The sequence below is a fragment of the Dreissena polymorpha genome, chromosome 3, assembly GCF_020536995.1.
Source record: "Dreissena polymorpha isolate Duluth1 chromosome 3, UMN_Dpol_1.0, whole genome shotgun sequence".
NCBI lineage: Eukaryota > Metazoa > Mollusca > Bivalvia > Myida > Dreissenidae > Dreissena > Dreissena polymorpha.
The window spans coordinates 57,905,121-57,921,318 of record NC_068357.1 but is presented as its reverse complement, the minus strand read 5'-3'; the positions used below and the strand labels follow the sequence as shown (position 1 = coordinate 57,921,318).

The 16,198-nt window shown below is 38.4% G+C and overlaps 1 protein-coding gene across 1 annotated transcript; it reads right to left on the bottom strand.

Moving 5' to 3' along the window:
* Nucleotides 1-3,495: 3,495 nt before the first annotated feature.
* Nucleotides 3,496-16,198, bottom strand: LOC127874310 (uncharacterized). Its single transcript, XM_052418558.1, has 4 exons — nucleotides 16,132-16,198; nucleotides 9,239-9,424; nucleotides 5,363-5,438; nucleotides 3,496-4,530 (listed from the first exon to the last, which is right to left on the bottom strand). Exons 1-4 carry the CDS (start codon nucleotides 16,172-16,174, stop codon nucleotides 4,329-4,331), a joined length of 507 nt encoding a protein of 168 aa, XP_052274518.1. The 5' UTR covers nucleotides 16,175-16,198; the 3' UTR covers nucleotides 3,496-4,328.

Sequence of the window (16,198 nt, the reverse complement as noted above, 5' to 3'; positions counted from 1 at the left end):
GCATGATATCCCTTCTGGCCAAGTGATGCCAGCGGCAATTTTCTCAGCCTGCTCGGTGTCAACTACAATTTGAGCAACTTTGCAGTCTTCGCGAGATGTTACAAGGAATTTCACAGATCTATATGTTATTCTCATATGATTTGTGAGAAAGTCTTCTAGGCCTTCAAGATCGCTGTCTAGGCCAATGCCCTTCAGAACATAGGATTGGTGATGCTTTCTTGCGACTGTGCTGAAACGACCGCGACGCCGGTTTTGTTGCTGGAAGCCATCCAGATGCGTCGCAACATAGAGATCATGTTGTGAGGTGTGCTGTAAGTTGTGTGAGTCGGGCTGCTCGATAACGCTCTGGTTGCGCACTGGGCTGCTAGTTACAAGCAGATGCTCTGATGGAGGTAATGTGTCGATGAATATTTCGCGTTGTTGGCGCGCTCCTGTGGTGTTGTGTTGTTCCATTGAGCAGGGGTGCATAGCTCTGGGAGCTGGTTTCGGGAGCACAGTCTGTTGGATTTCGGTCATGCATGACATGGTATTTGTGTTGGTGCTTATGTCTGCTGGAGTTACTTCTCGTGTTTTTGATTTTTGAGCGTGCAGATCAGCCGCACTGTCTTCCGCGACAATCATTTGGGAGTATGTTGTTGAGCACACGCACGTTGGTTTCATGCCGGCGAGCCGTAGGCTATCTTGGATGCTGTTACACACTCTATCAAGCTTGGAGCTAATTGTCGATATGAATTTTTCGAGCACCGATTCTACTCTTTCGCCGAAATTGTCAGAGGCAATTTTATGTTAACATTGTTTGAGACGTGTATGAACAGATTTCAGTACTGCTTCGTGTTCCGACTTACTTATAGTGTCGCTAGTGGAGCGCGTAATGTCGTCTTGAAGCCTTTGCGTCAAATCGTTTAACATGATTTTGTTACTGTTTTGTATTGAGGTTTCAGCATCCTTTAACTGTTCGATGCAAATAGAGTTGTCGCGTACCGTTGTTTGTAGAGCAGAAATATTATCCGAAAGAGTGTTCCGTGATTTTTCAAGTTTCATTAGTGTTCGCGATATGGCTAGAATTCCATTTGACAGAACCAGATTGTCGGTATTCGAGTTGGTTACGTCGAGATGCTTGCTAATGATGTTTGAGCATGATTGTAATTCTGACTTTACTGTGTGAAGATCGTTATGTAACGTGTCCATGTTCTTGTTTACTTTGCACATATTGGTTTTCAGTAAAGAAACTTCTTCTTTCAGAAACGCAACAGTCTCTTTAAGATCAATCATGTTCCGATCTTGAGTTTGGTTCCGAGCTGGTGTTGGTTGTGAATTGACTATCACTGCGTGCTGGGAACGGTATAGATCGTCGACGTTAGTAACATTTCCATCTAGGAACTGCTATAGTAGGTAGCAGTCTTCGGCGTACCTTTTCGAGCTGTTAGCTCCGCCGCGGCGTTCCTTAAGACTTCCGGTCGGGCAATTTTCACATAGACGCGCTCGTCGAGATAAGTCTAGGCGGTATTGTGGCAGAGTGCTGTCATTGTTTTCTGACATGTCTAGCAGTTTAGATATGTATGCGTCTTTAACCAAACCAAAGAGTTCATTGTTGAGGCGATCAAAGACGACGTCGTCAACTTGAAATGATGATTCAAGGATCTGCGATATGAGTGATTGCGAACTTTCTTCAACGTTTTGACTAAATTGTCTCGTTTGTCCGCATTGAATATCTGGTGAAAACGGGTAACTTTGCACAGGGTTCAGTGTCGTAAAGCACAGGTTATCCCCCGTGAGTGACATGCTTTCATAATGATCCGCGATATTCATTTGCACTGTTTTTAAAGATGTTTGGTCTGAATCGCGGTATACTGATTGGTACGCTTGGTCGCTGATACCGTTAGTAGTCATTGTTATTTGCCAACGGCTCTGGGGATTAATAAATACAGTGCGCGACTATGCTAATCTGCTGCTCAGTCATGCGTGACGTTTTAAGGGTCATGACCCTTCTGCTGGCGATTCTTTTCAATAGTGCTTCCCACCCACAAGAAACCACGGCGAGAGCAAAAACAAGTCTGTATTTCATAAATTAAAGCGATTACTAACTCACAGCTTCAATGACTCGAAGCCAGTGCTGTTCTTCATATTATTTGTCTTTGTTTCGATCCAGAAGTCACTTTATTCACTAGTTTAAAGTTATAATTCAGCGACGCTGAAAAATGTCAACATAGTAGCTAAGGCGTATCGACCTGAATTTTAGACTAACCACCTTAGACGGTCGCTAAGCGACCATCTAAAAACAGCAAAAGACCTTCAATATGTACACCAAAGTTAACAGGGACATTTTATTAAATAAGAAGACACCATGTCGTATAATAAACGTTTATTTCTATGCACTATTATATTATTATTTTCAGAATAAAATAGTCCATGTGTTTTTATAAGAAACATTCCAAAATTATTACTTACAAATGTAGGTAACTCGAGTTTTCAATAATAAAACTTATGTATATGAACATGTTATTACATAAAGTGATATTAAATTGTTAAACAATCAAACATGTTTTTCACACAGATGAAATAAATAACCTATTCATATGTAATGGTTTTATAGACTTTAATGACATTGTGTAAATTCTTACAAGAATATGTTTTACAATGTATAACAATGTCTTATAATTGACAAACTGTTTATATATATATATATATATATATATATATATATATATATATATATATATATATATATATATATATATATATATATATATATATATATATATATATATATGAATAATATTTATCATTTCAAAAACGTCGTTATTGTAAAAATAATGCGCAACCTTCATATTTTATGCATGTTTATCATTACTAAAACCCACTAACCATCGGATTTGAAAATCGAATTACCCTATGGCAATTGTAATAAAAAATGACGATAGCGTCGTTTGTGAATGATTGTGTGACGTCTCTAAAAAAGTTCGATTATTTCAAGTATTCAAGGCAAGAGTGGTATCAACATTCTGATAAAAGTGGTACTGAGTATATTGCGGTTCTGTAGCAAGTATTCACTTTAAAAAAAATAAACGCGGCGACCGTTTAGTGACGAACACTGTTAATCAACTTACTTAGTTACGTTAATTACCATATGCCTATAGCATAACGGTATTTCCTAAATGTACATCTCACGTTATTGCTTATGTATTAGCATAAATCTTTATATGAAATACATTATACAATATAACCAGTCAAGTCCATTATTGAAATATCCGTTTGTGGTGACTACGGTTGTGTTAATTAATTAAATTCGTGTTTTTCTGTTTAGCGTTTCCCGTTCAAGAGATCCCTATTTCCTCAAATCAACGAGATTTGATTGTTAAAAACGTGTTAGTGTTCTGATTAAATGGAAATGAAAGTGTCGTTGGCGTTTACATGAATGCTTTGTGCACACAATAAAGTATCATTCGAGTATACGATGTGAAATTATTAAACATGACATACTAGTATGCACCGTTTACTGATCGCTAGTACACAATGATGACCGCTGAATTCGAGTGGTACAAAATACAGACAAAACACTTAATAACTAAAAAAACACAAAACATGAACTGTTGTTTAGCTTTTAACAGCCACGTAATCAAACATAAACGAACAGAACCCTCGGCTGCAGAGAGCTTAAGATACACCGGAAATCATGTATTATTAAAGTGGCTAAATAACAAACAGTCTACATCGGAATACAGTATAAGCATTACACACACAAAAAACACGCAACAACCAGACGCGTACATGATTAAAACTGACGTCAGCGTTTTTGAACCGCCATAGGAAAGCATAGAGGTTTAACCGGTTCAATGAAGCTCCTAACCTCAGAATCGTCCCCGAGTAATTCGCAAAACCTTAAGTTGTTGAGAAACATTAACATCATAGCATCACATTTAAATCAGATCATTCATAAGTTCATTAAAAAAGAAGAGTAGTTTTAAGGATAAGTAATATTTATACTAAATAATGCGCGTCTTGTGATTTGGTCAATACCACCAATATAATTGCTCTTCGACGTTAAAAAAATGTGGATTGTAACGTGGACACTTCGGGCTCTATTTCAATACAAATAGTGTAATTACATTTAACGAATTCAATCTGCGGCATATCCGACGAAAATCTTTATAACTAATTAATTTTACGTGCCCTTAGAATGTTAAATAAATGTGGAAATAACCAATTTATCAAAAAAACTATAAGCCGAAGTATCAATTTGTGATTTTTTTCTTTTGATACGATTTGATTATTTACATTGATATTTAAGCCACGTATACTTTTTACAACGCAATAAAAGACGAATCAAACTAACGCCATGAAAATGCAAAGCAAATAAGTGACATAAATGTGATCAATGTTTTCGCCTGCGCAGCACAAGCTTCAGCGAGAATCGGGCCGTTACAAAAGTCACCGACACACTTCGTGAGGCATACGAGGTGTTGACCGTCCCATTCACATGCCGTCTCGTTCTTGGTGGGGTCAAGGCTGTAGAGACGATAGTATGCACCCCTGTTATTTACAACGTGTAAACCGTTAAACCCTTAACCAGTTTCTATTAAACCTCGGTCTGGGTAAACATGGCTTTAATGCATATGCGTAATATATCGTCCCAGATTATCCAGTGCAGTCCACAAAGGCTAATCAAGAACGACACTTTCCGCTTACTTGCATTTTCGCATAGAAGAGACACCTTTTAAACGACTGCGCGGCTAATCTGGAACGACTCTTTGCGTACATGCATTAAGCCCAGTTTTCCAAGAACAAGGCTCCATTGATCCACCTTTCTGTTTGTTTCAGATGTTTTGTCGAAGGCTTTGCAGTAAAAATAGATAATCGATGTTCAATGAGGTGCTGCAATTAACAATTAAATATACACACCTTTACTCATCTCATTATGAAATAAACATCCACTTGAAAACTATACACATTGAGAACATATCTATTCATATTGGTAAATCAAGAAATGAAATAACCAATGACTCATTTCCTATTTCAATTATATGAGCCTCGCACTTGGAAAAGGGCGGCTAATCCATGTGAGTAAAATGCCGTCCCAAAATATCCTATGCAGTCTGCAGAGGCTAATCAGGGTCAACACTCTCCGCTTTTAATGAAAATTTCGTTTCAAGAAAGACTCTTCTTGACAAGATTCAAGTTTAGCCGGAATGTGCCGTCGCTGATAAGCCTTTTTGGACTGAACAGGCTAATCTGGGACGACACTTTACGCACATGCATTTAACCTCCTTTTCTCATAGTGCGACTAAAATACAATATCATACAGTAATTAAACGAGAGGTTAAATAATGCACTCGACATTGCGACGATGGATGTATGTATTTACCTTATATTCTGTAGATTCGAGGAGAAGGAAAAATTTGCGTCATTACTGCAATCTCTAATGTGAGATACTGTTGCTCCTGCAGACAAAAGGATTTAAATCATCCATCATAGAAATGCTGCTTACAAAACACATGTTCTATTAAATACAATACGTTTTCATGCTTATTATAATGATAATAAATTCAATCATTTTAAACGATATAAAAATGTATGTGCAAAACGTTACGGTAACACATGGCAGACAGTGTTCGTATAAAACAAAATACATTTTTGGCTTTCCTGTATGAAAAGTTCACTCTTTTGGAAGTGAGCATTTCTTATAAGTGAATCATACCATTGAGTTGCTATCAAATATGTCGAAGAAAAAAAAAAGATCTATGAAGCCATAAAACTTGCAAATATTGATCATTCGTTATCAGTTTTTTTTTCTGAATTCGCTTATCAATGAAATAAATATGGACTTAAAAAGGAGTTTAAAAGTGTTTATTTATTACTCCATTATATTTACCTGATAAACTCCTACCCATCGACGTAAATAATCATAGTCCATGTAGATTTTATTATCAGTAAATGATTTGCTTGTGAAACAAAACATGTATTTGCACTTGTTTGAAATTGTATATGGCAGTCGGAAAACCGACATAAAGCTAATACTTTTCTTACTGAATCACTGTTAAAGACACACACAACTGCGTTAATGTTTAAAACAAACATAATACAAGAAACTTGTACATACTACAGCTTGCTGATTATGGAACCCTTAGAGGAAAAGACTTTTCCTTCTTTTGGCAAGGAAAGAGTGCTGAGGACAAGAGAGCGTATGGCTTTTGGTTTTCCTGTCCGAAATCCTCCGCTGGGATGATAAACCCATGCCACCAAGGAACAAAAGAATGTTATCACTCCGCCTCCACATCACCTCTGGACCAGTTAACCTGATCAGTGGTTATTTAACATCACTCAGTTCCACCAAGGATTCTAAGGACGAGTTCTACAGCCAGCAAGACTCGCTTATCAACAGGATTCCCAAAGAAGAGCACCTGGTACTGCTGGGTGACTTCAATGCCAGTGTTGGCGCCGACCACAACTCGTGGTCCACATGTCTTGGAAAATTCGCATTTGGAAAGATGAATGAAAATGAGCAGCGACTCCTGGAGTTATGCTCATACCATGACCTCAGTATCACCAATTCCTTCTTTAAGACCAAACCACGGCGTAAAGTATCTTGGATAAAACCTCGATCCAAACAATGGAATCAGCCCGACCTGATCATTACCAATCTGCCTTGAAATGTGTCCTCCTTAGCCGCACCTTTCGCAGTGCTGACTGCGACAACAATCACTCGCTGGTTTGTTGCAAGATGATGCTTCAGCCTAAGAAGGTTCGTCGCTCTAGACCTGAGTGAATACTTCGTATTGTTGTTAGCACGACCGCCTTCCCCGACTAGGTGCTGCATTATACACAAGCTAGTTTCAGAGGTGTTCCGCCTAGAACCTCCTAATGGCGCAGCAAAACAGCAATGAGATCACTTCAGATGGACAGTACAAACACTGTCATGGAAGTCTTTGGAAAGAGGCAGACTTAAACAGTTATTGATTTAAGGCCTACACGTCCACACTCACTAAAGCCGTAGAAAAACTCCGCTAAACCCACCTGTAATACATGCGCTCCCCTAGCCATAGGAACCTGCAGGCGTACATGTATGCCATAAGTGCAGTGCAGAGACTAGCAAGGAGATGCGCAAATGACTACTGGCTTCAGCTCTTTTAGAGCATCCAGCTATACGCCGATACTTGAAACATTAAGAGCATGTATGATGACATCAAGAGAGCCATTTGCCTTGCAATGACGACCACTGCTCCACTGAAGTAGTCCACTGGCGAGACCATCCATGACAAGGACAAGCAGAGGGATCGGTGGTTGGAACTCTACTCCACACTATACTCGAAGCAGAATCAGGTCACATACGATGCCCTTGCTGCAATTAAAACTGTCACCCTCATGATGGAACTTGACTTGAAACCAGCTGTACCAAAACGTAAGAATGCAATCGAGAGCTTTTTCTCAGCGAAATACCTCAGGGCAAGATGGTAAGATCTTAAATGCGGAAACAGTGCTCCTAGAACATCGGAACAACCTTTTTTCTCAGTGCTTCGCAAATGGAGCGGTACCTCAGGACCTGAGAGATTCAAACATCATGACCCTGGACAAGGATATGGGCGGAAGAAGCGGCTACTCAAATTACAGAGGGATACCCCTCCTGATTATTGAAGGCACCGACTGTAGAAGATTTCGGATTCCGCTGAGAGAGATCAATCACGGATATGATCTCTATGAAAACAATTGCAAGAAAAGTGCAGAGAGCAACACAGTTCCCTCTTCTGACCCTCTTAGACCTGACCAAAGCATTCCACCTTGTCAGAAGGGATAGACTCTTAACCGTCCTGGCAAATTTTGGCTGCCCACCGAGACCCCTGGGCCTGATCCAGCTGTTCCACGACAATATAACAGGCACAGAACAGTATGACGGCTCGTAGTAAGATGCCTTCGACATGTGCAGCGGCGTCAAACAGGTCTGCGTCATCGCTCCCACTCTCTTCGGCATCTTCTTTGCTGTCCTGCTGCATCATGCCTTCAGAACATCAACCGACGGTGTCTACCTCCACACACGGTCGGACGGCAGCCCGTTGAACATGGCTCGACTAAAGGCACAACGTACAGTACGGAAGGTCACCATCAGAGACATGTTTTTGCAGATGCTGCTGGTCAGGTCATCCCGAAACCGAACAACAGAGACGGTTGGACCGTTTGTAAAGGCATGTGACGAGCTCAGTCTGACAATCAGTCTGAAGAAAAACACAGGGTATGGCTCAGCATGCCGAATCAGCCCGCATCACCATCAACAATTATGAATAAGAGGCCGTGAGCCAGTACACATATCTTGGATCTACCATCACTGACGATCTCTCACTGGATGAAGCGATAAACCAGCAGATTAGCAAGGCCTCAAAATATCTGATCAGGCTATCAAAGAGAGTGTGAAACAACAGCATGCTGACTACAAACACTAAGATAGCTGTGTTCCAGGCCTCCGTGCTCAGCACTCTTCTTTATGCCAGTGAATCTTGGAACTAGTACGCGCCCGAGGGGAAATGACTAAGCGCATTTTATATGCGCTGCGTCAGAATTTGGAATTTCATCGGGCGACTTCGAGACAAATAACGTTGGGCTGTAGAAGTAATCCATCCCTAGCACGAACACTCTTCTCTGTCAGCGTCGTCTCAGTTGAATGGGTCATGTGCATCGGATGGACAACGGCCGACTCCCCAAAGACGTCATGTAATGTGCGGCCAGCTTGCCTCAGGTGATCAACTTGTTGGCCACATCTCCGCTACAGGGACATTCGAAAGCGCGACCTGAAAGCTATTGACTTAAACCACAGCACCTGGGAAGCGTTTGCTTTCTTTTCTCAGTTCCGATGCAATTGGAGAGGCGCTGTTCATGTTGGACTGCAGATGGGAGATGAGAGGATCCGTCAGTTTGCCAACGACAGGCGCAATATTAGAAGGGAAAAACAGCTGGAGTCGGCAGCCGACTCGGCCTTTATTTATGTTAAGAGCGGCAGAGACTGCCACTCCTGCTGCACAAGAAACCAAATGTGACATCCCTAGGAACACAAGTCCATTGTCTCTCGAGACTTAAGGACGCCAACAACAACATTGAAATACATTGAATTTAACATATCACGATTTCATTTAAGTGGGCTAAAATAAGGACGATTGTATAAAACTCATTGTTACGAAAGGACTGTTTGTCCGGTCGTTTTGTCTGTATGCATAAGATATAAGTACAAGGAAATAATAGAGAACAATTGACCTACCCAGAACTGCAAATGTTTCTATGATGCATATTTTATCAAATGGATCCGTACAATTCTTCGTCATTTCCGGGTCTCCCTTGCCGCTCATTGCGGTCTTATACGTGTTGTAGTTCTCGCATCTGTTTCTGCCGCCAGTTGCAAAGCACGAGTAACAGCGAAGACTTGAGACGCTTTGACATAGGAAAACTGCAACAAATGAGATAATAATATATACTGTAATTGTTATACATTATATATGAAAGAAATCCATTTATGTAGCTTGACTTGCATACACCTTGCATTATTTTGTTTTACTAAATGGATGATTTTTTTATAAAGAACAATTAAGGGTTGTTAAACAAACCAATATACAACCCAAAAGGAATTTTTGGCGACACAAAATATATAGCAGTTTTCATTACAAATGCAACGAATCAGATCATTTGTTTCAGATTAGATTGGAATCAAAACAAATTGCGCCCCGTAATACATCAACCAATAAAACAATAGGTGTCGATCATATGAATGGCTTAAGCCCTCGTTGTTTCATTGCTACGCAGCCGGAACTTCACATTTGCATTTATTTGCGGTAAACAGAGATAAAACAACAAGATTTGTATCAGTCTCATTTAAACAAATGTATTTATATAAGTTGTAAGAATTTGATAATATTTACAGTATGTGTTTTGATTGTGATTAACGAATAATTAATTATTAGACGAAAGCCATTGAAGAAAACACTTTTATAAGGACGCGAAAGGAAGCAAACACTATTGAATTATGATGTACTGTTTGAAGTCATACATGTACTAATGATTAAACATTTTACAGGAATTATTCAGTACTATGTGTCGTTAGTAAGTTAAAACAACTAACTAATTTATTTACCGGATATAAGAAGCGCTTATATCAACACATATCCCCAGTTTAATGCACAGCTTGATCCCATTATTGTAGATGGATTTACTTGTATCTCTATTCTACTCTGCCACCCTTTATAAGCAACCTTAACAGCTTTTTACTACTGCGTCTAAAGTTGAACACAAATTTCTCAGATTATGTTGAAATAACGATCAAACAATATAATCAAACACCTCATGAATTGCATGCAATAAACATGTCATGCTAAATTTAAAAATGATCGACGTGTTTATAATCGTATATGGTCATTTTGGCATTCTCATTTCTAAAGAGCATTATATGTACGAATTACTATTGAGTCAATATTGTTTTGATTTGGTTATTTTACAAATCGGGCTAACTGCTTTGATGTTCATTCATAGTTTTTAAAATTAAAAAAGACTCAAAAATGAAGAATTACTTTGCTATATGAAACTAAATCATTTTCTTAAAGCGTGACAACATCGAGGCAGCAACACCCGAATTAAATTACACAAGAAACCTAACGACTCCCTTTGTTGACACTTTTGTGAACGAAATGGACACCCAATTCAGTGATTTGCAGACTAAGGCAGCCATGGGATTGAAGTTTATACCTGAACAAATGTGCTCCTCTCCTGTCAGTGCTTGTGACCTTGAATGGTTCAATGATGATCTCCCTTCCCCTCAGTCCCTCCCTGCCGAGTTGCACTTTATATGGCAGGCTAGGTGGAAAGGTGTACCCAACCCACCTACTACCCTTCAGGGCTCTGTTGCACATTGTGATTCCCAGCTGTACCCCACCATTTACACTGTTTTGTCCATATCATGTGTGCTCCCTGTCACATCATGCGAGTGTGAAAGGAGTATCAGTGCCCAAGGACTTGTTAAGACAAAACTAAGATCATCAATGGGTCAGGACAGGTTGTCCGCTGTGTGCCTGCTTTCCATTCATAGGGACATGGACATAAACATTTTAATGTTGTACCTAAGTTGACCTAGTAGGATATCCAACAAGGTTAAATAGGAGGTCCACCCATCTAACTCCGTTAAAAAAAGTTATTGATAAAGATAATGTCTCCCACCACTTTAGTGGTTTTAGAGACATTTGATTTACCCCTGTGTGTCTGTCTGTCCGTGTGTCTGTCACACTTGATGTGTGAACTCAAATTCTTATTTGTTTCACATGCACTTTTATCATGCAAAATGCTGATTAGAAAGCAGGAAATCGCATCATTTCAAGGTGCCATTAAAAAAAAAATCGACGACGCAAGGAAACACCCCTCCCGCACCCTCCCCTGTTGAGCCCCCCCTCTGAATTTTTTTTTCTGGATACGCCTTCAAATAAATCAGGGTGATCGCATCCCTCATTGGTAAAAAAACACGAATAAATTTATAGTCAAGCATCTCACATGTAAGCCTATTTCTGGGAAAATGGGTTTTAAAGCATTTGCATTAATTGTCGTCCAAGGTTAACCTGTGAAGTCCGCACATGCTTATCAGGTACGTCAATTTCCACTTTGTGGAAACATTTTCTTTAAAGAAAGTTTTTTTAAAAAGAAAACGCAGTTTGGGCGGCAAGGCGGAATGACTCATACATTTGGGAGAATCTCATTGTGTATCGGACACTTTTACATACAAAGGATGAAATAGTTATTTTGTCCTCGATTCTTTGACTGTGTAATATATGATTTATTTGATATCACATATGAACTGTGATTCTTTATTGTTGTATGAATTTTAATTAAGTACATTTGAAATATTAATCATTATTAAATTGAATATGATTTTCTGCATGCGATCACTGTCCTGTCAAAAACAGAACTTGCATGCATACACGCGACGACATTTCATCAAAGGAAACAAACAGCATTTGCAACCTTGATATGTTTCCGCTGGCGTTGTTATCTTGTCCCTGTTTCGATTTCATTTACGTACGGTATGTCATATCAGCAAAAATCAGACACATTTTCATTTTAGTCGCGTTGTGAGAAAACTGAACTCATATGCGTAAAGTTTAAACCCATATTAAGATATGTAGTCCGCACAGGCTTATCTGGGTCTACAATTTCCGCTTATATATAATTATCCGGAAGCCGAAAGAGTGGGGGTAAATTCATCAAGTTCAACATTTTAATGCACCCAAGTGGGACTTGATGCAAAATATTCAAACACAATCTTTGACATCAAAAGTAACTCAGTATTTTGAAAATATCCCCCCTAAACCGAAAATAAAAATACGGAACAGCAAAATGTGGAATTTTCTGCTCAATCGGACTAATATTCATAAGCTATTCGTTCTGATTGTCTGTATACTGTTCGTGCATTAAATGCATTCAAACTCGTTTAGGAATTATTGAACACTGATAATGCAATAAATGTTACACCTTAAAGTAACTATGAAATTTGAAAATCCCCTACACACACAAACACCTTATAATAAAAGAAAGGATCACAAATAGTGACATTTACTTTTTATTCAGCTTCGTATTTATAAGCTATTCTTACTGTTTTCACTATTCGTACATACTGCTAACGCTTAAATACTTATTCGGAAAATTCATTGGAAAATATTTTTATTTCAGATACAAATCAGTAAAATATGTTATATTGCGTCATGATGACATGGACAGATTTTAAACATTTCAGTCTGAAGTAGCAATACACATTGTGCTTAGCCTTTCAAGACTGTATTGCATATTTCTATATTCCAATACACTCTTTCCAATGTGCGCCATGAGAGCACGTCTACAATCCGGTACTGTTTTCATCTTCTCTGTCCACTAGACAATGTCACATAGGTTTGTAACATTTGATAAACTTTAGTCAGAAGTGTGGTACTTTCTCTCAAGCTTTGCAATATTATTCAGAGGTTCTTCTACAAGGAACTTCTCACTTTACTGTAAGTGAAGGGGCAACATTCTGATTTCATTATGCCAAGCAGATCTAGTCTATTCCACTCCTTTCTTTCAACCATCTCCTGTTTTTGCTCTTTCCCACTCTGGAATTTTGCCTTCATAAGTTTCAGTTTAGTTCAACTGTTTTGCTTGAGTTGCTGCCTTGAAACATATGAATCATGGAATCTGTCATTTACTTAGCTCCTATGTCATTTGTAAAATGATTGACCTACTGACTGCGTAAAATGTGCCTTGCTTCTTTTGTCTGTACTCCACCTTACCACATTGTCTCTTCACCCGTATGTTGCCTGTTTATTGACAGGATTGTAAATTGGGAAGGTCTCCTAGTCAAACCCATAGTCCCTTCTTTGTCTGGCCAGGACAGTCTTCATGTGGGGTGGTATCAGAGCAATCAGCTTCTTAATCACATTCAAGTATACAGCAGCCACTTCTGCCACAGATTTCAGGACCTCCTGTGTATAAGTCACACTACTGAAAAGCATGTCAGACACTACATGATACTTAAATGTTATTAGTGTAATGTAGTTGTCACTGATCGGCTGATTTTAGCTTTTATTAAATTTCTGGTAGAATTTTCAGAGAATGGGTGGTATCTTTCTCTATGGTTCGAACACAGAAGTGCACATCCAGGCAGTCAAACACCTCTAGGGCCACCTTGGTAAAGAAACTCGATCACTGCTATAACGAGGCAGGCCAAGCGATTATTAAGTGAGGGTTCTGAATCAGTGAGTCTGGTAAATTGTAAAAATGACATATCTAGTCTACTGATGCACGAACGAAACACCTATATCGTATGTGCTTGAATCAAACAGCACATTGGATACTTGCCTTTTCTCAATGAAGAGGAGAAATTCCATGTTGTGATTCCAGGGTTTGTGGCGGTACTCGGGAGCTACCGACTTAAGACACACGTCAAGTGCAGGTCCATCCACATCTGCAGGTTTATACCTCAAATAACTCAGTGTATTAAATAACTATTTTCATTGTTTAATACCAGCTGACAGTTCTTAACCTCTCCGTCCATACCTATTTTTTCCTTCATTGTATTTTTTCCTACCTCGGAATGTGCTCAATGAAACACAGAAAACAGTGTCGTCTAAGTATTTTGTATATACCAATTTTGCCACTTTCCGTGCTGCCTCGGTAATGGTAACTCTGCCGTTGCCAATTCCCAGATGGTGCCGTATCACGCATAGGACACTCTTGAATATAAGGGAGTTTTGTGGGGTTGGGGTGGAAGTTCTTGGAGGGGGGAAGTAAATATCAGCGTTATAAATAGTTTCGTTATATCAAGTTTATAACATTTATATGTTAAAGTGTTTTTAACTTTGCAACAGATGACTGGTGTAAAAGTGTTCTCTCAATATCCGATCTAATGTTTTATTTTGAAAGAAGGAAATCGAGAAACTAAACAACATATGGCTACCGTTTTTCGGGTCGATGAGGGGTTTGTATCATGATAGGTACAACGTCCAATACAAAATATTTACCAAATGACACAATGCACCAGCCATCAAAGGGTTGTAATCATTTTCCTTTATTGTTATTTTCTATCCCAGTTATGCACCGACCTTATAATCAAGGAGGTTTCTTCTAATTGTAAATCCAAAGTAGGCGGAAAATATCTTCCCTGATAAGCCTATGAGGACTGCCCAGGCTAATATATGACGATATTTTTGCGCACACGTATTGGCTTAAATGGACTGTATACTGTGGAATACAGCGATTTAAATATAAGGACTTATAACTGGATGATAAAGATCAGACACTAACAATGTTTATCCTGCCTCTGTTGCAAAAATTGACCTTATAAAGCAGGGTCGAATAAAATAGTTGATCACCGGCAATCGTAAGTACGTACTCCTACGCGCCGATTAACACGTTCTAATATTTGAATATTTACAAAATGTACATGCGAAGTTCCTGAGAAATGTTTTGTAATAAAACATGATAGTAAAAGTAATAAATGTGTATTGAATTCAAGCAAACATATGGCAATGAAGTAATCAATTTCGCCTTTCAATGTATTTACGCACAACCTTTAATATACGGTGTTTCTTTATATAAATAGAAAGGTAACACTCCACTAATACACACTTATTTTCGGTCGTCTGCAATTGATTTCACTTTTAAATGGACTATCATTTAATCGAACAAACTAACTATTTGAATGAAAATCCTTATCCTTATTTGCAGGCGCAACTGTTAATATTCATCCGTTTTTACAGACACTCGATTCAGTCAACGACCTTGAACTTATTTCTAACAATAAACATATCATTCTCGATTCATTTTTTATTTCTTCTAATATTTTCAATAGGAAAGTATTAAAAGGAACAGTTTAATGTGAAACTGATTTTTACTTGGCAAAGTTGGCACAAATGGTAGTTATTCGGTCGTCAGGAATGTTGTGTACATGTTGGAGGACCGACTTGAATAATAATTGTGTGATGTCAATAATGCGTTTGTCTTTGATAAAATGTAATAAATAGATAAATGATATAAATACATAACAATTTTAGACCGTATTATAAATAGTATTTCTTTGAATAACACAGTGACGAACTGTAAAGCATGAACGCACGTACAATATAAAGAAGTGAAACTCCAGCTGCTGGAGCAGTATTGAATTCTTATTATAAACAATTAGTTGTTATTTTATTTAATGCAAGTGACCGATTGCCCAAACAGTACAGAACAGCACAAAACAGCACAATACAAAACAACATAAACATATATAAGAACAAAGCTGGGGTCACCGCCTTGGAACGGTCAATGCAAAGAATATTATGCGATGCATTAAAATTAGTGTATGGGGTTTGAACTGCGCCTTGTTATTTTTATTTCACAGAATATTGCGATTGCACAGTTAATGATATACAGTTTAAATTTAAATAAATGTCTTCTCAAGTTAAAAACTTTGTGATATTTAAAAAAAAATACACAAAAGAAAATGCAAATGACTTTAGTCATTCACAATCGCAAATTCGTAACTATAAAAGTTCTAACCAAAACGCCTTCAAGTTGACTCTCATTTTAGTTTATAAATGCTTATGTATAATTTATTATTACATCATCTGAACATGCACAAAAATAAAACAACCTCCAAAAACGTACCGATATATAAAACACAGAGAAACAATCCAAATGATCCAGGCATCTTGTCTGTTGGCTTTGTTCTGTG